Source organism: Xiphophorus couchianus, chromosome 8 (genome assembly GCF_001444195.1).
Source record: "Xiphophorus couchianus chromosome 8, X_couchianus-1.0, whole genome shotgun sequence".
Taxonomy (NCBI): domain Eukaryota; kingdom Metazoa; phylum Chordata; class Actinopteri; order Cyprinodontiformes; family Poeciliidae; genus Xiphophorus; species Xiphophorus couchianus.
In genome coordinates this window covers 10845749-10860735 of record NC_040235.1, presented here as the reverse complement: position 1 = coordinate 10860735, position 14987 = coordinate 10845749, and the positions used below count along the sequence as shown (strand labels likewise).

Here is a 14987-nt window from a genome sequence, read left to right as displayed (position 1 = left end):
AATATTTAAGTATACCATAAAGAGAAAACTGCATGAAAGTCAATACAAAGGTTTCACCGCAGGGTGCAAGCCACTCAGAAGCCTGAACAACAACATTGACTTCGGTATCAGCTGATGCAAGTCATTTTTGCAATAAATTTGTCCAAGTACAACTGTGCTTCCTCCCACATGACTGTTAGGTTAATTTGTCTCTCTAAATTCTCCTTAGGTATGAGTGTGTGTGCATGGTTGTTTGTCCTGTCTGTTTCTGTGTTGCCCTGCGACAGACTGGCGACCTGCCCGGGGTGTATCCCACCTCTCGCCTGGAAAGTTAGCTGGAAATAGGCACCAGCACCCCTCCCAACCTCTCTAAGGGACAAGGGTGTACAGAAAATGGATGGATGGACAACTGGGCCAAAATGAACAACAAATGTTCATTTCCACTTTGTTTCTGTTTGTGTTTTGGGTTGCAGACTGTTTAACTGAAGCAAAGAATTAGTGGTCAATTTTACACACTGTCAAAACTGTAGGTAAATATTGGTTGTCGGTCATAACAGCAGCACTAACACCAAATTTTAATATCGACCCAAATTTCTCTATCAGTGCACTCCTATATAACACTTAGGATTATCACTAGATGAAAACATTTTACTGTAACAATAAAAAAGTTTATACCAAGTCTTTAAAGATCTCTAAAACCAGAGATGATGACAACATAATTAGACTGCATTTTCTTGCAGTGTCTTCCTCAGTTAAATGTCAAAGTTCTGAAGAATTTAGAAAATAAAGCCACAAATTATGGGACAATGAATCCCAATTAGAAAATGTGAAAAAAAAATCCCTCCTTATAAGAAATGAGTGTTCTTCAACTTTTTGTAAAAGAATCTGATTATGTCCTCATAAAAAAATAAGATATGCTTTCACTGCTGCTGCATAGAGATCAACACGTTTCATGACAAATCACATAAAAGCACTAACAAGAATCTAACAGTTTGATAACAGGGAAATGCAAGACAATTACACATTAGTCTCATCAGTACACAGGCAGTAATTATAGGATACTAAGGAACAGTGATGAGGATGCACATAACTTTCAAAAGATTTTCTTAAACAGTAGCTTAAAGTCACTATTCAATAAAAAAAATATAATCTTAAACTCTGTGATGTTACTTTTGTATAAAATAAAACTATATTAATAGACAGTTTATCATTGTTGTTGGCATACAGAACATTAAAAATTTAAAGCTTCTCCACCCTTTCCCAACATGACACATCAAGTCACTGAAGAATGTAGTAAAATCAGTCCAAATACAACAAAATATGATGAAACTACGGCTATAGAGAAATAGCAGGGGACAAAAGTGCCTGCCAACAAATAAAACTCCCATTTCTGCATGTGAAGTTTCAACAAGACAAATTCCGTTTATTTTGTTTAATGTACTTGTTTTTAAAAATTTTATAGCATCTGCTTCAAGATGCTGAGGACACTCATATCTCAGAATTTCAAGGAAAAAGGGTTTCTAAAAATGCAAAGAAAAAAGGGCCTGGAATATACAATAAAAAAATTCAATGAAATCAGCCAGACAATGAAGTATCTGTATTCTGAAATTACCTTTGTCAGTTCCTCTAGGCGAGAACATTTTTTAGGAGCAAAAAGACTGGGATGAAGATAGCTTCCATCTCCATCATCATCAGAATCTTCTGAATTTGAGTCTGGCAAGAAAAGAAATACTGCAATGATTTTTACTGAATGAATACACACATTTCAAATATTAATGCAGATAGTGTTGGGACTGAATATGCTAAAGTACTACGGAAACAGGTATTGTGGGCATGAACGTCATTAACCTTATCCCTTTAATGATGCTTTTGAATCATTGAATCGTTTTCCTGGATCACACAAAAAACAAAAATAAAGTTCCATAGCTGCGGATTCAGTAAAGGATTTGTGAAACTCACCCTGCGACTGGTCCTGCTTGTTAGAAGAGACAAGGTTGTATCGACCTTCCTTCATGGCCCGCAAGATGTGTTTATAATATGGGTTCAGATAGTGGTCAAACCGGAGAAAGTCAAACTGGGAGTTCCGGGCCTGCTTAGCTTTCAGCACGATCTCAAACTGAGCCCCCTGCTGACACACAAAGTTGGCCGTCCTCTCGATGATGTTATGAGTCTTGATGGTTGCCGGCTGGAGGAAGGGAAAAACGAATTAGCATAAATGCAGTAACAATCTTCTCACTTGCACAATAAGAATAAAAATTAATTGCACAAGTACTAAAATAACTCAGGTGTAAGAAAATGTGTAAAAGCTGAGCATCAGTTGTACAAGTATGAATTAGCAAGCATTAAGATGCAGCATACAGTAACAACTGCCTTTTCGCCCAAGGACACAAGGCATTTGATGTCCGAAACATTTTCATGCCAAGAGCTGTAAGTCAATTGTGATATTAATTATAAAAGAACATTCAGGATAAAAATCAGTGGAATGAGAGATGGTCCACTATTCGTGTATTATTTTGCACAATGTATGCGTTCAGTGATTAATTACAGCAATTACCAAGAGAGTTGGTAGAAGTGTGGGTATTTCTAATGGAATACACATCCCATCAAGATAAAAGTCAATATAAATATTAGTCATGAAATTGACTAAAACGGGTCCCAGCTTCCTGCAAAAACCAAAACCAATTGTACACCAATACAAGAACCCTTTTTAAATGTGCAATTGAGGGAAAAGGGTGTAGAAAATGTACTTTTATGTTTACAGCTTACATCCAATAGAATAATGAAAAAAAATAAAACAAAGAAAAACTATTTTTGCACCAGAGATGTGCTGGTCCTTTCGCAGTAGGGAAGAGTGATATGGACAGAAAAAGTTAGTCACAGTATTTTGTTGGGGGGTTTATTGCAATAACTATGTAGGTGATGTTTAATGTTCTTTAAAATTATGTTAGGAGTCTTTTTTAAGCTGGACAAACACGAATAGTGCACTGATGTCAGATATGTGGAGTATGGGTCTTTGATACTGATAATTGTTGCAGATCTCACTGGATCAATAGTGGAAAAGAGATAAAAGAAACAATTTAGTTTCTGGAGTTTGGAAACAATTTATTGTTTTTCTTCATGATGGATCTAAATTATTTCACTTTTTTGGGTCCTACAATGGAGTAGTGTGGATGAGGACATTTTGTTTCAATCATGTCATTTCACAGCTGTCTGAGACATTTTGTATACACTGACTAATCTGTGACTGTTTCAAGCTACTTTAAGTAAATGCAGTTTTATGGGTGGTACAGATCATATATATTACAGAAAGTTATTTTGGTTTGATCAGAGGTCACAATTGCAAAATTCAACTGCTTAAATGGAGATCAGAATGACGATCAGTAGATACAAAGTGCAATGCAAACATTGTGGAAATCAATAAAAAAGGCAAAAATAATTAATAGAGGATTTGTTCATGACTATAATTAATGAAACTATTATAAACAAAAGTGAAATATAAACTGAGAAAAATTTGTTATGTGCAAAGGTATTTATTTAGAAAAACTAAAATAAGAATGCTGGATAAAGCTGGATAACACACAGAAAGGAGATTTAAATGTTACAGATGAAAATATTAGGTCTTGCAAAGTAACAGAAATTAGGTAGAAAGTTTGACATGCTTCACAAAAATAAATCTGAAAACACTAAAATAATACTTTCTATGTGGGGTTGCATATGGTTTCAGTCAAGGTAGTGAATGTAACATGTTTAAAGAAAGTTTTGTTTATAACATTCAATATGAGAAATGTGTACCAGTGAAATGCAATTAGAATGACCCGTATGAAGGCAATTTATTTCCACTGAAGCTTTATTGCCTGAACTGGATATTGGGCTGTTGAATATGCACGCACCCCATGACAACAATTAGGTTGTTTTCTTTCCTCTCATGCATAAGAAAGTGGGAGTCACTGGGGTTCCATCTGTAGACACCAGATAGAATGAACAAACACCAGTTTAAATATTTTAGAATTATGTACAACTGTTTCCATTTTAGACGTTACGTCAACATGAAGTTGTATTCTGCTTTAGGCAACCTACACTGATATAAAAATGTCCTATTTCATACGCCAAGCTTTCCAGTAGTTACCTTTACCAAAGTATTATATATGGCAGAATCTGCTGGAAAAATTTTATATAAATATAAATCAGGTTCCTGCTTTTCTCGTTTTTTAAGATAGTAATAAAACTACATTATTCCATTTATGTAAAACAACAAATATTTGAATTTTAGGAACCTTTATTTTTTTCTGCCAGTTAAAACAGGCTATTTACATTCTCAGCAACATACGGGCCATAAATTTTATGAACAAATTAGAGCTGCATCATTAAATTGCAAATGCTGAAAATTGGATGACTTTCAACTTGCTTTCCCCTAACCTGTGATAACCTGTAACTAGGCGAAACATCAAAAGGCCAATTTCTTTTTTTCCCCAATCACAAAACAGAAAGTACCATCAGGTCTTGTTGGCCACAACATTCTTGCTCTGGACCTTATAACTCAGATATCAACGTTTAAAGTGAGCTATTTTACAACACAGCTATTTAATCAGTAATATAAAATCCTTCAGCCAGTGTAAAATGTTAAGGCTATCATCATTTTGTATTTGATTCAAAATAACAGCAAAAGACAGTTTACTTTGACTGTTCACTCACACACAAGGTGTGACACTGCCGCTGCTCCAAATATTAATAATTAATGACCACTGATTGCAGGAAGGCTATAAGACATGTTTTTTACTGTAATGGCCTAAAATAGTTTGTTGTTATTTTTTTCTTTCTTGCAAAGATTTACAAAAAGACAGCTCGGCCATTTTTGATTTCTGGCCACTGACCACCATTCCACATTGTTTTGACCATGGATTCCTGAATGCTTCTCATCCTTCACTTTAAATCTACCAAGGCAGATTTATTGTAGGTCTTTCCACTGCAAGGTCCGAATTATTAATGTAAATCAGAAACTCTAAAATCAGATGAATACAGCATTAATCTCTGATTGTTTCATAGCGGTTATACTTAAAAAGTCATGGACTCCAAATTGTAGAAATGCACAGGTAAAATGGATTTTAAATAAACTGTCACTACTCACAATTACTCTGCTCTCACTGTACAGGTAAATGTCTTCTATTTACAAAATCCCAAGTGGCTTCAAGTTCATTGTCAATTCACTTCAATTAGAAACATTCATATAATAACAAAATAGCCATGGTTGTAAAACTGAAGAACACAGTAAAGCAAGAATTTTGTGTGTTATAGAACCTCACCTTAAAAGAAACAGAGACTTCATAAATACTGTGTGTGTGTGTGTATGTATGTGTATATATATATATATATATATATATATAACTACAATAGGATACACTAGCCACGAGGCAGCAGATATATTTGCACTCACCAGCTCCACATCTGGTGGGATAGCAAGTCCTGGGGGGGCAACAAATGGTTCTTCACTTTCCTCAGGCTCTGCTTCCTCTGTGTATGTGTGTGTGAAAAGAAAATGGAACAAAAACATTGAGAATCCTTATTTATCCTTTGAAACAAAATAAAAATCTGATACAAGATTTCAACAAGGTTTGAACAAGGAAAAAGAGAACACAGAATTTCAGAAAAATCTAAAAATTTAATAAGACACATTCCTTCCATCATTCTCTTCACTTCAGGAATATATCATAGTGAAATACCACCCTAGCCTTTACCTTCATCTTGATAACAACATAGAGGTCAGACAGAGACGAGATTAAATTTTTCATTTAGTACTGCAGGGAGTTTGCAGAATGATAAAGGGGCTTTTTAATTTAATACAAAGCCACAATGAGCTGTAAAAAGAACTCAAACATTCTGCCAGACCAAGGGATTTCATTTGCCTGGACACGTGTAATGACCCATGGGTACAATCTTTAAATTAGCTTTTGACAAGGCTGACTACTATTCATTCCATCTCATGTCACATCTCTGATCAAATTTAGTGACTATGAAAACCAACATGAAAAAACAGTTGTCAAAAAATTTTAGTTAGATTATTATGGTTTTGTTGTTCCCTCTTCTATTGAAGAGGGAACTCAACTGAGACAGTAGAGACAAAGCAAACAGATTTAAAGCAAATCATCCAATAAAGATCTTAACTTTTAAAGGAAATTAAATCAAGTAGAGTGTTATGAAATGACTGCCAAGTAATGGAGTAAGAATTTTCAGCGATGCCTGAAGTAATCCATTAGTTGTATTTTGACATAGAGCAGATAAATTACACCGATATTAACCTTCTGGCGTGTTTGGCTTTCACTCAGGGACATAAAATAGGGCTAATGATCTTATTTATAATATTATATTGTCTGCATCTGTTTCCGTCAACTACTTCTTTGAGGGTACTGTTGTGGGAAGGGTCTGTGCTTATTTTAATAAATCAGCATTTTCGATAATGCCAGTGATGTGCTTCAACTCAGCCACCTAAACCACACAGGCCTTTCCCAAAAGGCAAATTCAAATATTGGCATTTTCAGCAGACCTTTTAATACCACTGTTCAACAAATGTTCCTCGAAGAGAATATAAAGCATCACTACTTACCTGTCAGCCTATTGGAAATGCCTCCAGCAGCCACTACATCAAATATGTAAATTGGAGGAGTGCACCAGAGACTACTTTTTTTCCCCAAACTTTGTGAAGTTTAATTTCAATTTTAGGCCATTGGGTCTTGTGATGCAAGTTATTTTAAAGGCATATTAATTTTCCCGCCATCAGCTTGTTTCTGTTCTTCATTTAATTGGACATGTGAACTTTTTATTTCCAACCTAATGAAGCACAGAGTCAGTCAGATGGCTCAAAAGAGAATTCTACTTTATTTTCATGCTTATTACAAAATAGATTTTAAGATTTATTGATCACCAACAAAGTGCTACATGGTCAGTAAAGCTGACTGAGGCAGTAAGAGGTCATGTGCTTGGATCCGGTTGAAGTGCAATGTTTTCTGAATATACTAAAATGCTTTCATGTTTGCTGGCAAAAATGAACTCAAATTATCCAAAAATCCCAGAGCAATTTTGAACAGAAATGAACGGGTTCAAAAGATAGTCTCAAATCTGCTGGGGGAAAACAAAAGATGTTTTTTTTTTTTTTATAAAAAGCAGAAATGAAAAACAAACAGGATGTAACTCTGTAGAGGATTTAAACAGCCAATGATTGATCATTCCCACATCTACTGGATCTGTCCTAAAATCTAGACCTTCAGAAAGGATGTAGCCTCAGTCGTTGCAGAAATCACAGCTTCTCCTGTAACATTCCAATATGCTTATATAATATATTTCTGCATACCTCTGAAGATTTAAGTAAGGATGATGCACTGCTTTTAAAGGTCATGCTGGCGGCAACTAAGAAAGCCATTACCAAACACTAGCTATAAAGAACAGCCCTGTACCTCTTCTCTTTATTACCATCATTAAACACACCGAAGTATTAGAGCATGACTTACTGTTTCCTGCTACAAAACGACCCATTATGGAATGATTGGGAAAACGCTCTTCCCATTTTTCACCAATAGTTATATATAATATCACAGTATGTCCTATATATACAGTAAATTAATTCCATACCCTGAACCTTTTTCTAAGTGTTCCTGGAATGGCTGTTGATTGTTTATGTAACTCTTTGTATGTAAATACTTGCAATAAAGAGATTTAATAAATAAAACCATTAAATGATTAAGGTTTTAAAGCATTAACACAAGACGTTTATTTCTCTCTGTTTTGCAATACTTAGGGCTTCGTGAGTTATTTGTCATTCTTGAGACAATTCCTATTTTTATCTGCTATATTATGTATTTTGTCAGCTGGCTTTGTTTCAGTTTTTATAGTGCAGAATATTGATCAAACCCGGTATTTTAATTGTACTTTTAACGTTACTTGAATAAGAAAAAAACAAACAAACAGAAGAGCTCCCACAGCAAAAACATTAACAGAAGAAAAAGAAATTTTATATTCTCCTTCCACTTACTTTCTTTTGATTCTGACAACGTTTGTACTTTGTGTTATTGCCACAAGTAAATATAGTTTTCATCTATACTTACAGTAGAGCTACATGAGTTAAAAATTTAAATTTTCTCCCTGTTCCAAAAATGAAAACTCACAAGTGTTATATCTGCAGATAGATAAACAAATGGCATGTTCTTCCATGTGTCTGTGCAGTAAGATCCAAATTAAGGTTAGAAACATATGCATAAATGAGGAAAATCTTCTAAAATGAACACATTTACACAGAAGGTTGCATGGGTTATAGTTCTTCAAAAAACAGGAATTAACTGCTTTGATCAGAACGTAATCAGTATCTATCAGTGAAAAGCAGATGAGTGCATCTATTGTAAGAATAATAGACCTGTAACAAGTTCTCACCATGTTCCTTTTTAGCATCCTCTTCTTCTGTAGGCTGTGAGGGATCGTAGTAGTCAGCGCTGTATTTAAAGGCCACTGCAGTGTAAGTGCCTTCATCAGCCAGGGCCTCACTTAATCGTTTGTATTCTTCCTCTATAAAACGGAGACATACATACAGAAAAATTGCATTTTCACATAAAATAAAGAGAACTAATTGAGACTTTGTAACATATTCAATAAGTTACCAGGTCAATATTTTAACAAGCGCAAACTGCTGCTTGTTAAAATTGCAATAGGTAACTTTTATAAAGATGTCTGTTGTTACATATTTGATACATAATTGTAACTGTCTCCTGACAGGAAAATATGATTTGTATTCTACTTAGTGGCACAACTACGTCCATTATTCTAATTGGTGTACCAAAGTAGCCCGTTCACATAGTGAGATATTCAATTTCAATAACATAATCTGTGTTGAATGTGCTCTCACTGTATGCACTGACAGACCTGTGGCCAAAAAATGTCTGTGATGAAGCTTTAAATAAATTTTAATCATAACTTTTCATGATTATTTTGTGGCATTATTCAAATGCCACAAAATAATGTCATGAATTTTAAGTCCATATCACCCATCCCAAATGTACAATGGAAATTGTCAAGACAAAGAGGAAAATATACTTCATCCATCAGGATGTCTATTTTTAATATTGCTTATGGGCAAATAAATATGACATGCACATTGTGTCTCCTATCACTCTGACAGGCTAGTCTGAAAGAAAAATGGGTAAAATAAGTCAAAAATATGGGCAGATGACTAAAATTCATTGTTTCAGAATAATAAAGCCTTTGGAAAGACAGGTCTGGAATGACAGTTTAAAGGAAAGCTAGTCAAAGTAAGACATAACCTTATTTGCAGTATCAAAAAATATATATAAATACTTCATGTTTATTTAGCTACAAGTATGTTTAGTGGTTTGTTCACTTAAATATTTTGTTTACATTCACAGAAAAAAAGAACAGGATCAGAATGGACTACAAAAAGCACCGGGGGAAACAGCAGGATTCAGTGCAAAGACACATTTCAGACGAAAACAAGAAAGTAAACACAAGGCCAACATCCAGACTGCTGAAAATAAAGCTGGCAGTATATTACATTAGCAGCCTAAACCTGACCAGTTCAGCAAGCTGCAAGCAAATATTGATTTCACTCACATCCCAGGATAAAAATTGTACCCTGCAGCTGTAGCCGTTTAGTTCAGACTTGCAGAGTGCAACCTGCTGTTGGGTCAGATTGCCTTTCCCACACAAACAAATCTCTCCTGGTTTTGTTTATCGCTGGTCTGAAAACAGCTTCTTGGTTCTGATGTGGAGTGTTTCATTAAGGTAAAATTCTTGCATTACGTTGGAAATAAAACTCAAAAATTGCTTTGATTTGAATGTGGCCAACAAAAACTGCCTTTTAAAATGACATTAGTTTCTTGTTGTTTTTTTTCACAAATACATTCATAGAGGAGGCTCTTTGAAACTTTAAGAGGAGAAACTTTTCTGTTAAAATTCATGACATCTATCAATACTTCTCCTGTTGCCCTTTTACTGGTCAGATGGGTAATAGACAGAGCGAATGGGGTCAAGCCTCCAAATTCAAGGGCAGAACAGTCTGCACAATGAACCTTCTGCAAGGAGTGTGCGTAACTCAAACCATTAGCTGTCTCATTCTTTGCTGTCAGTTTGGGCACAGGACACCATATTTCACTTAAAACACCTATGTATTAATTCAATGGCAGTCATTAAGTCTGTCATTCACAAAAAGTACTTTGTCACCAAAATAATCAGCATAACTATGATGTAAAGCGTCTGAGATGCAAGTGTCCTAGACATCCTAAAGTCAAAATGGATTTAAGCATTAGCTATTAAGACTGAGACAGAGATGGTCCACTTTAAACACTGAAGAACAAAGGTGCATAGAAAACAGTTATTGGCAGGACTAACTTTATGTGCCCATCAGAGGTCATGCTAGACTTTTATGTTGTTCCTGCTTTTGACTGACAGCGTCAGAATAAATCTGTCAATTTTACTTTTAACCGTCAATTTTTAAATGATATTGACATACGCTATTCAGTTGGATTTAATTTTTATGCGGTTTAGCTAATATTCAGCAAGCCGAACCGTGAATCCATATTATATCACACATACAGCGGATGAACACGTCTAACTTTTTATCTGCAGTGACAAAAACCACAGACTGTGGCCCCAATGACTACATATAATACATGAAATTAAACAACTCCACTTAAATTATGAGCACTTCACCTGCTAGGGTCTGAACGCGCAGCCTCATAACGTCATTCAGAGCAGAAATTTGCGCTAATTAATCAGAAGTCTGAGGTTGAATTAAACCCAACATATTATTTTAATTATGATGTTACTGCTTTAATCCAACATTTGAGTAAGAAGTGCAACCTCTCCCGTTTTTTTCACAATTTCTCAATTGGACCTGCAAGCTTTTAACCCTGTGATCGGTCCAGGCATGCGCTTTGATAAGGGTTTTTTGTGTGGTTTTGCCTCCCAGCTGTCCGACCGTGACAGCTGCTGCGGTCCTCCTGAGTGCTAAGTGCAGAAGGGTTAATGATTGAGTCGGAAGCTGTTGCAAAGCACAGGGCAAACTAAGTGTAAATATTTTGGGATGATGAGCAGGGAGCTGTGTGCGCATTTAGTTGTGCAACGCACTGCATTCAAAATAAGGTCGTTAGAGCCTAATTAATTTCCGCTCCTTACTTTCCTTCTTTCCTCAACAAGATAAACTACCTAGTCCTCTATTTAGGCTATAAATAAATTAACAAAATACAGCATTCTCTTTAGTTTTTTTCTTCTTTGTATACTGTAAGCTTTCACACACTACTTCAGCCAAAGTTTTGAATGTGTTCTGGAGCGCAATCAAGCTGCTCTCTAAAGCACCCTGTGCATAACTCTTCAGTTAATGGTCAGCAAGATGTATTTGTCAGTGTCAGAGATAATATTCAGAAATATTTTATTTTTTTGTAATAATTGATTTTATTTGCCTCCACGATGTATCCTATGCATGAAGTTGAAAGTGTCTGCGCATTTACACTAGTCAGGTGTGTGAATTACAATCTGTCAAAGTGACGGACAGGCTTCAAAATTTTCCTTGTTTTTTTTTTGGGGGGGGGGTTTAAAGTTCAAATATGGAAAATATTCTGTTAACGGTGTCTGGTGCCTATTTCCCTTTCTCCATACAAAATGACATCCTAGCACTCTTGACAAGGCATAATGACAAGTAAATGCAAAAGCTAGGGCTTGTAAATAATTCAGTATGATACATATGCTGTTTTCTTCTAACTGTAGGCAACCGTTTGTGTAAATCTTTGACTTTGCAATGTTCCTAAGGAGAAGCTGGTCGCAATTCATTTAAGATGGATGGATTACAGCATCAAAGTTGGCTGTTTATTGCTGTGGGAATCTGCATGCAAGTCCAACCTTAACACATAAACAGTATGTGTAGGCATTAAAGGCATTTGTGTGCCTACAATACAGTGGTTTTATGACAGAATTTCTGTTTTTAACCCTCAAAAAGGCACTTTGTATTATACCCAACTGCAGGAAAAACCTAGACTCCCCCACCCCCAAAAAGAATTAACTAAACTGAAGAGGAGCTGGCCCCAGATTCAGATTTTGTCTTTATAAAACCTACTCTGCAGTCCTGACTCGTCTCTATAAAGCAATGTATAGAGACAAGTGTATAATGTAGTGTGAACTCTAAAGCAAGAGTTCACATTACTAATGTGTCCTAGTGTAAATTGTTTGACAAACATAGGCAAATCACAGCAAAACAAATGCAGTCCTTGCTGTAATAACAATGATTATGGGGAGAAAGGGATGCCATTCTCCCCACTCCTTTCATAAAGGTATGCCATTAGAAACATAATCAGTCTCAACGATTATTTAACTTTTTTATGTTGCATATTTGAATTTACAGCTGAATGCCAGAAAAAAGCATCTTGCATACCTTGTCTTGCCTCTTCTTCCAGAAGGTCGGTGTGCAAAGCCAGGTATCGCTCTTCATCACACAGCGCCTCAATCCTGGCCTCTTCCTCTGACAGCTGGTAGGATGTATTCCATGACCCACTGTCATACTCTGAAAGGTCATGTAAGTGACCCCGCCCATCATATCTGTTGAATGATAAACAGGATTAGAGTGAAAGAAGTTTAAACAAATAAACATTTTAAACAAAAACCTAGACCTACTTACCAAGATATTTTGATGCTGATTTTTTTTTAACTACATATATTCTTGTCTTAAAATTCCTAAGATTAAGAATGATTACAGTTCAGATTTTGTTTTATAAGCAAACCTAGATTCAAACAAAAACAAGAAATACAAAAAAAGAAAAAGAAGACAAACAAAGCAACTCGCCTCTTACCTTACAGGGTTCAAATCCCCCCTGTAACACTCATCATTACTTCTAAATCTGCAAAGAAAGTTACATTCACACAAACCCGAGCACATAAATACCTATCCGTAAGAACCCAAATGGAGGATATATTCCAGGGTCCCTCTATGGCATCTCTCTGATGTAGTTTCTTCATGAAGGCAAAGAAATGGGGTGCTGTTGTTGACAATCAGGGTTTGGAACGACCCCCTAAGCCTAACTTGCTGGGGAAAAACTTGATTATGTGATAAAGACACACATACAAATCGTGTATAAACGCAACAAAGGCTGGACCACTGCAGACCAAGATGATTCAAGTAAATACATAGCAATAGCAATAAGATGCACAATTTAACAAGAAAACAGCGCTGATGCAAAGTTTTGAATCATTTTGACCAGAGGAACTTATTCTGAGTTAGAATATTCTCTGGGATGATGCCATCAACAAACTAAAATGTCAAATTGATCACTTGCAAGTCAAAGCAGTTGAAAGGGAAGAAACAATTTGACAGAGTGAATATCATGATATTTATTTAGCAATCAGAGGTTTCCAGAGGAAATTCATATAACATGCCAGTATGCAAAGCTGACCAGAATAGTCCTATTTGTTCTAGACAGAGATGCACCAAGAAAGGTTCTGGTGGTAGGGATTGTCATACATCATCCTGGATCAGCTCTGATTACTGATCAGCCAGTTAGACACTAAAAATCTGTGAATAAGATTCAAAGTTAAGATTTTTTGAGTATATGTGAGTCAGTAATCAGCTACAAAATCTATGAGAGGTAGAAATCTGTTCTAGTTCAACATAATAAATATGAATAATAATGGCATTTGGTTTCAAATACTGAAAGTGGAGGTCTAAAATACATATGCTTTAAAAGAAATGTGAAATCATAGACAAATGTTGATTTTAGAATCTAGAAAACAAATATACTAAAAATAAATCTTATTCATCCATTTTTGACATCGTTAAATTTTCGTACTATAGCAGTTTTATCTGACAAATTAAATATGTTGACTGAGGTGTAGTTATTCTGTTGTGGCTAAAGTTAGCAAGGACTGATGGCCTTTGCATATTAGCATGTTGTTGTATAAACTACATCTAGCATTTTTCAGTTTAACACATCTAAAGATAAGTTAGCAGACAGAAATAAAGGATTCGGCGTTTGTTTCGGGTCTTGTCAGGCTTCTGCAACATAAACTCTGGAGTAGTCCCTTGAAATTTGAAACAGGCTAACGATTAGCAGAAACAGTTAGCATAATGTTTCAGTCTACGTTTGTTCAACCGACCTATCAATCATGATGCTCTTGTCCCCCATCCATGGGATTAGATGTTTTCCATGCTCGTGGTAAAGAGCCTTTTCGTCGTCTCGGAACAGTTTGCAGGCATAACCAAAAACCAAGAGGTCGGCGTATTTATCGCTGTCGCTCACGTCCTTCTTTACAGGTTTGTTGTTGGGGTCCTTCTTTACGGCTCCGCGGCGAAACATCTCGAAGTCACTGGAAAACTAGTTTTGCTAAAGGGAACAGTATAACAATAGTCACACGACAATGACTTCCTGGAATCTAAATATCTCATATATAGTCAAAATGGTTTAGCAACTAGCAACGATTAGCACAAATTGCACTCTGCGTGTCGCCATATTGGGAAGGGAGTATCATAACTTTATTAAACCCGACAGCACTTTCGGCTGAAGCGTCATACTTAGAGCAATATTTCAGAAAAATGTATTTACAACAAATGCATGTAATTGTTGAATATTTTTAGTTGCATTATTTTTTTACGAAAAGGGGTTCATTTGTATTACGCTTGTGTTTGTTTTCCATTTTGAATTCCCATTCTATGTCGAATCTGCCTTAAATAATTGTTCTTGTTGCGTTCTTCCAGCTGACTGAACGGGGCATGGAAAGCCAGGAGGTGTAATCTTTAATTTATCTCTCCTAAAAATTACTTTTTTGCGTGACACCACTTCTATGTCATGAGACATAAATATCTTATAAATATAAAGGGTCTTTAGGACAAGATCAGGACTACTTTTTATGTTGAAGAAAAAAGAAAATAGTTAATGGTAGCAGCACTTTTAGGGAATATCTAGGAAAGAAACAACTAAATAGATGTTCTGAATCTTTAGTAAAATATATGCCATGAGAAACAAAGTACAAAA

The 14987-nt window shown here is 35.6% G+C and overlaps 1 protein-coding gene across 2 annotated transcripts in view; it reads right to left on the bottom strand.

The window, feature by feature from the left end:
- Positions 1-14492, bottom strand: part of sfswap (splicing factor SWAP) — a 60309-nt gene extending 45817 nt beyond the window's left edge. Inside the window, exons 1-6 of one of the 2 annotated variants that reach the window (XM_028025167.1) lie at positions 14113-14492; positions 12398-12561; positions 8395-8526; positions 5411-5487; positions 1939-2164; positions 1592-1692 (exon numbers count right to left, since the gene is read on the bottom strand). In XM_028025167.1, the coding sequence (XP_027880968.1) occupies positions 1592-1692; positions 1939-2164; positions 5411-5487; positions 8395-8526; positions 12398-12561; positions 14113-14312 (900 nt within the window). In that variant the 5' untranslated portion in view covers positions 14313-14492. Of the gene's footprint in view, positions 1-1591; positions 1693-1938; positions 2165-5410; positions 5488-8394; positions 8527-12397; positions 12562-12904 lie in introns of both variants that reach the window. The other variant, XM_028025168.1, reaches the window with a different exon arrangement.
- Between the last annotated feature and the right edge of the window lie 495 nt (positions 14493-14987).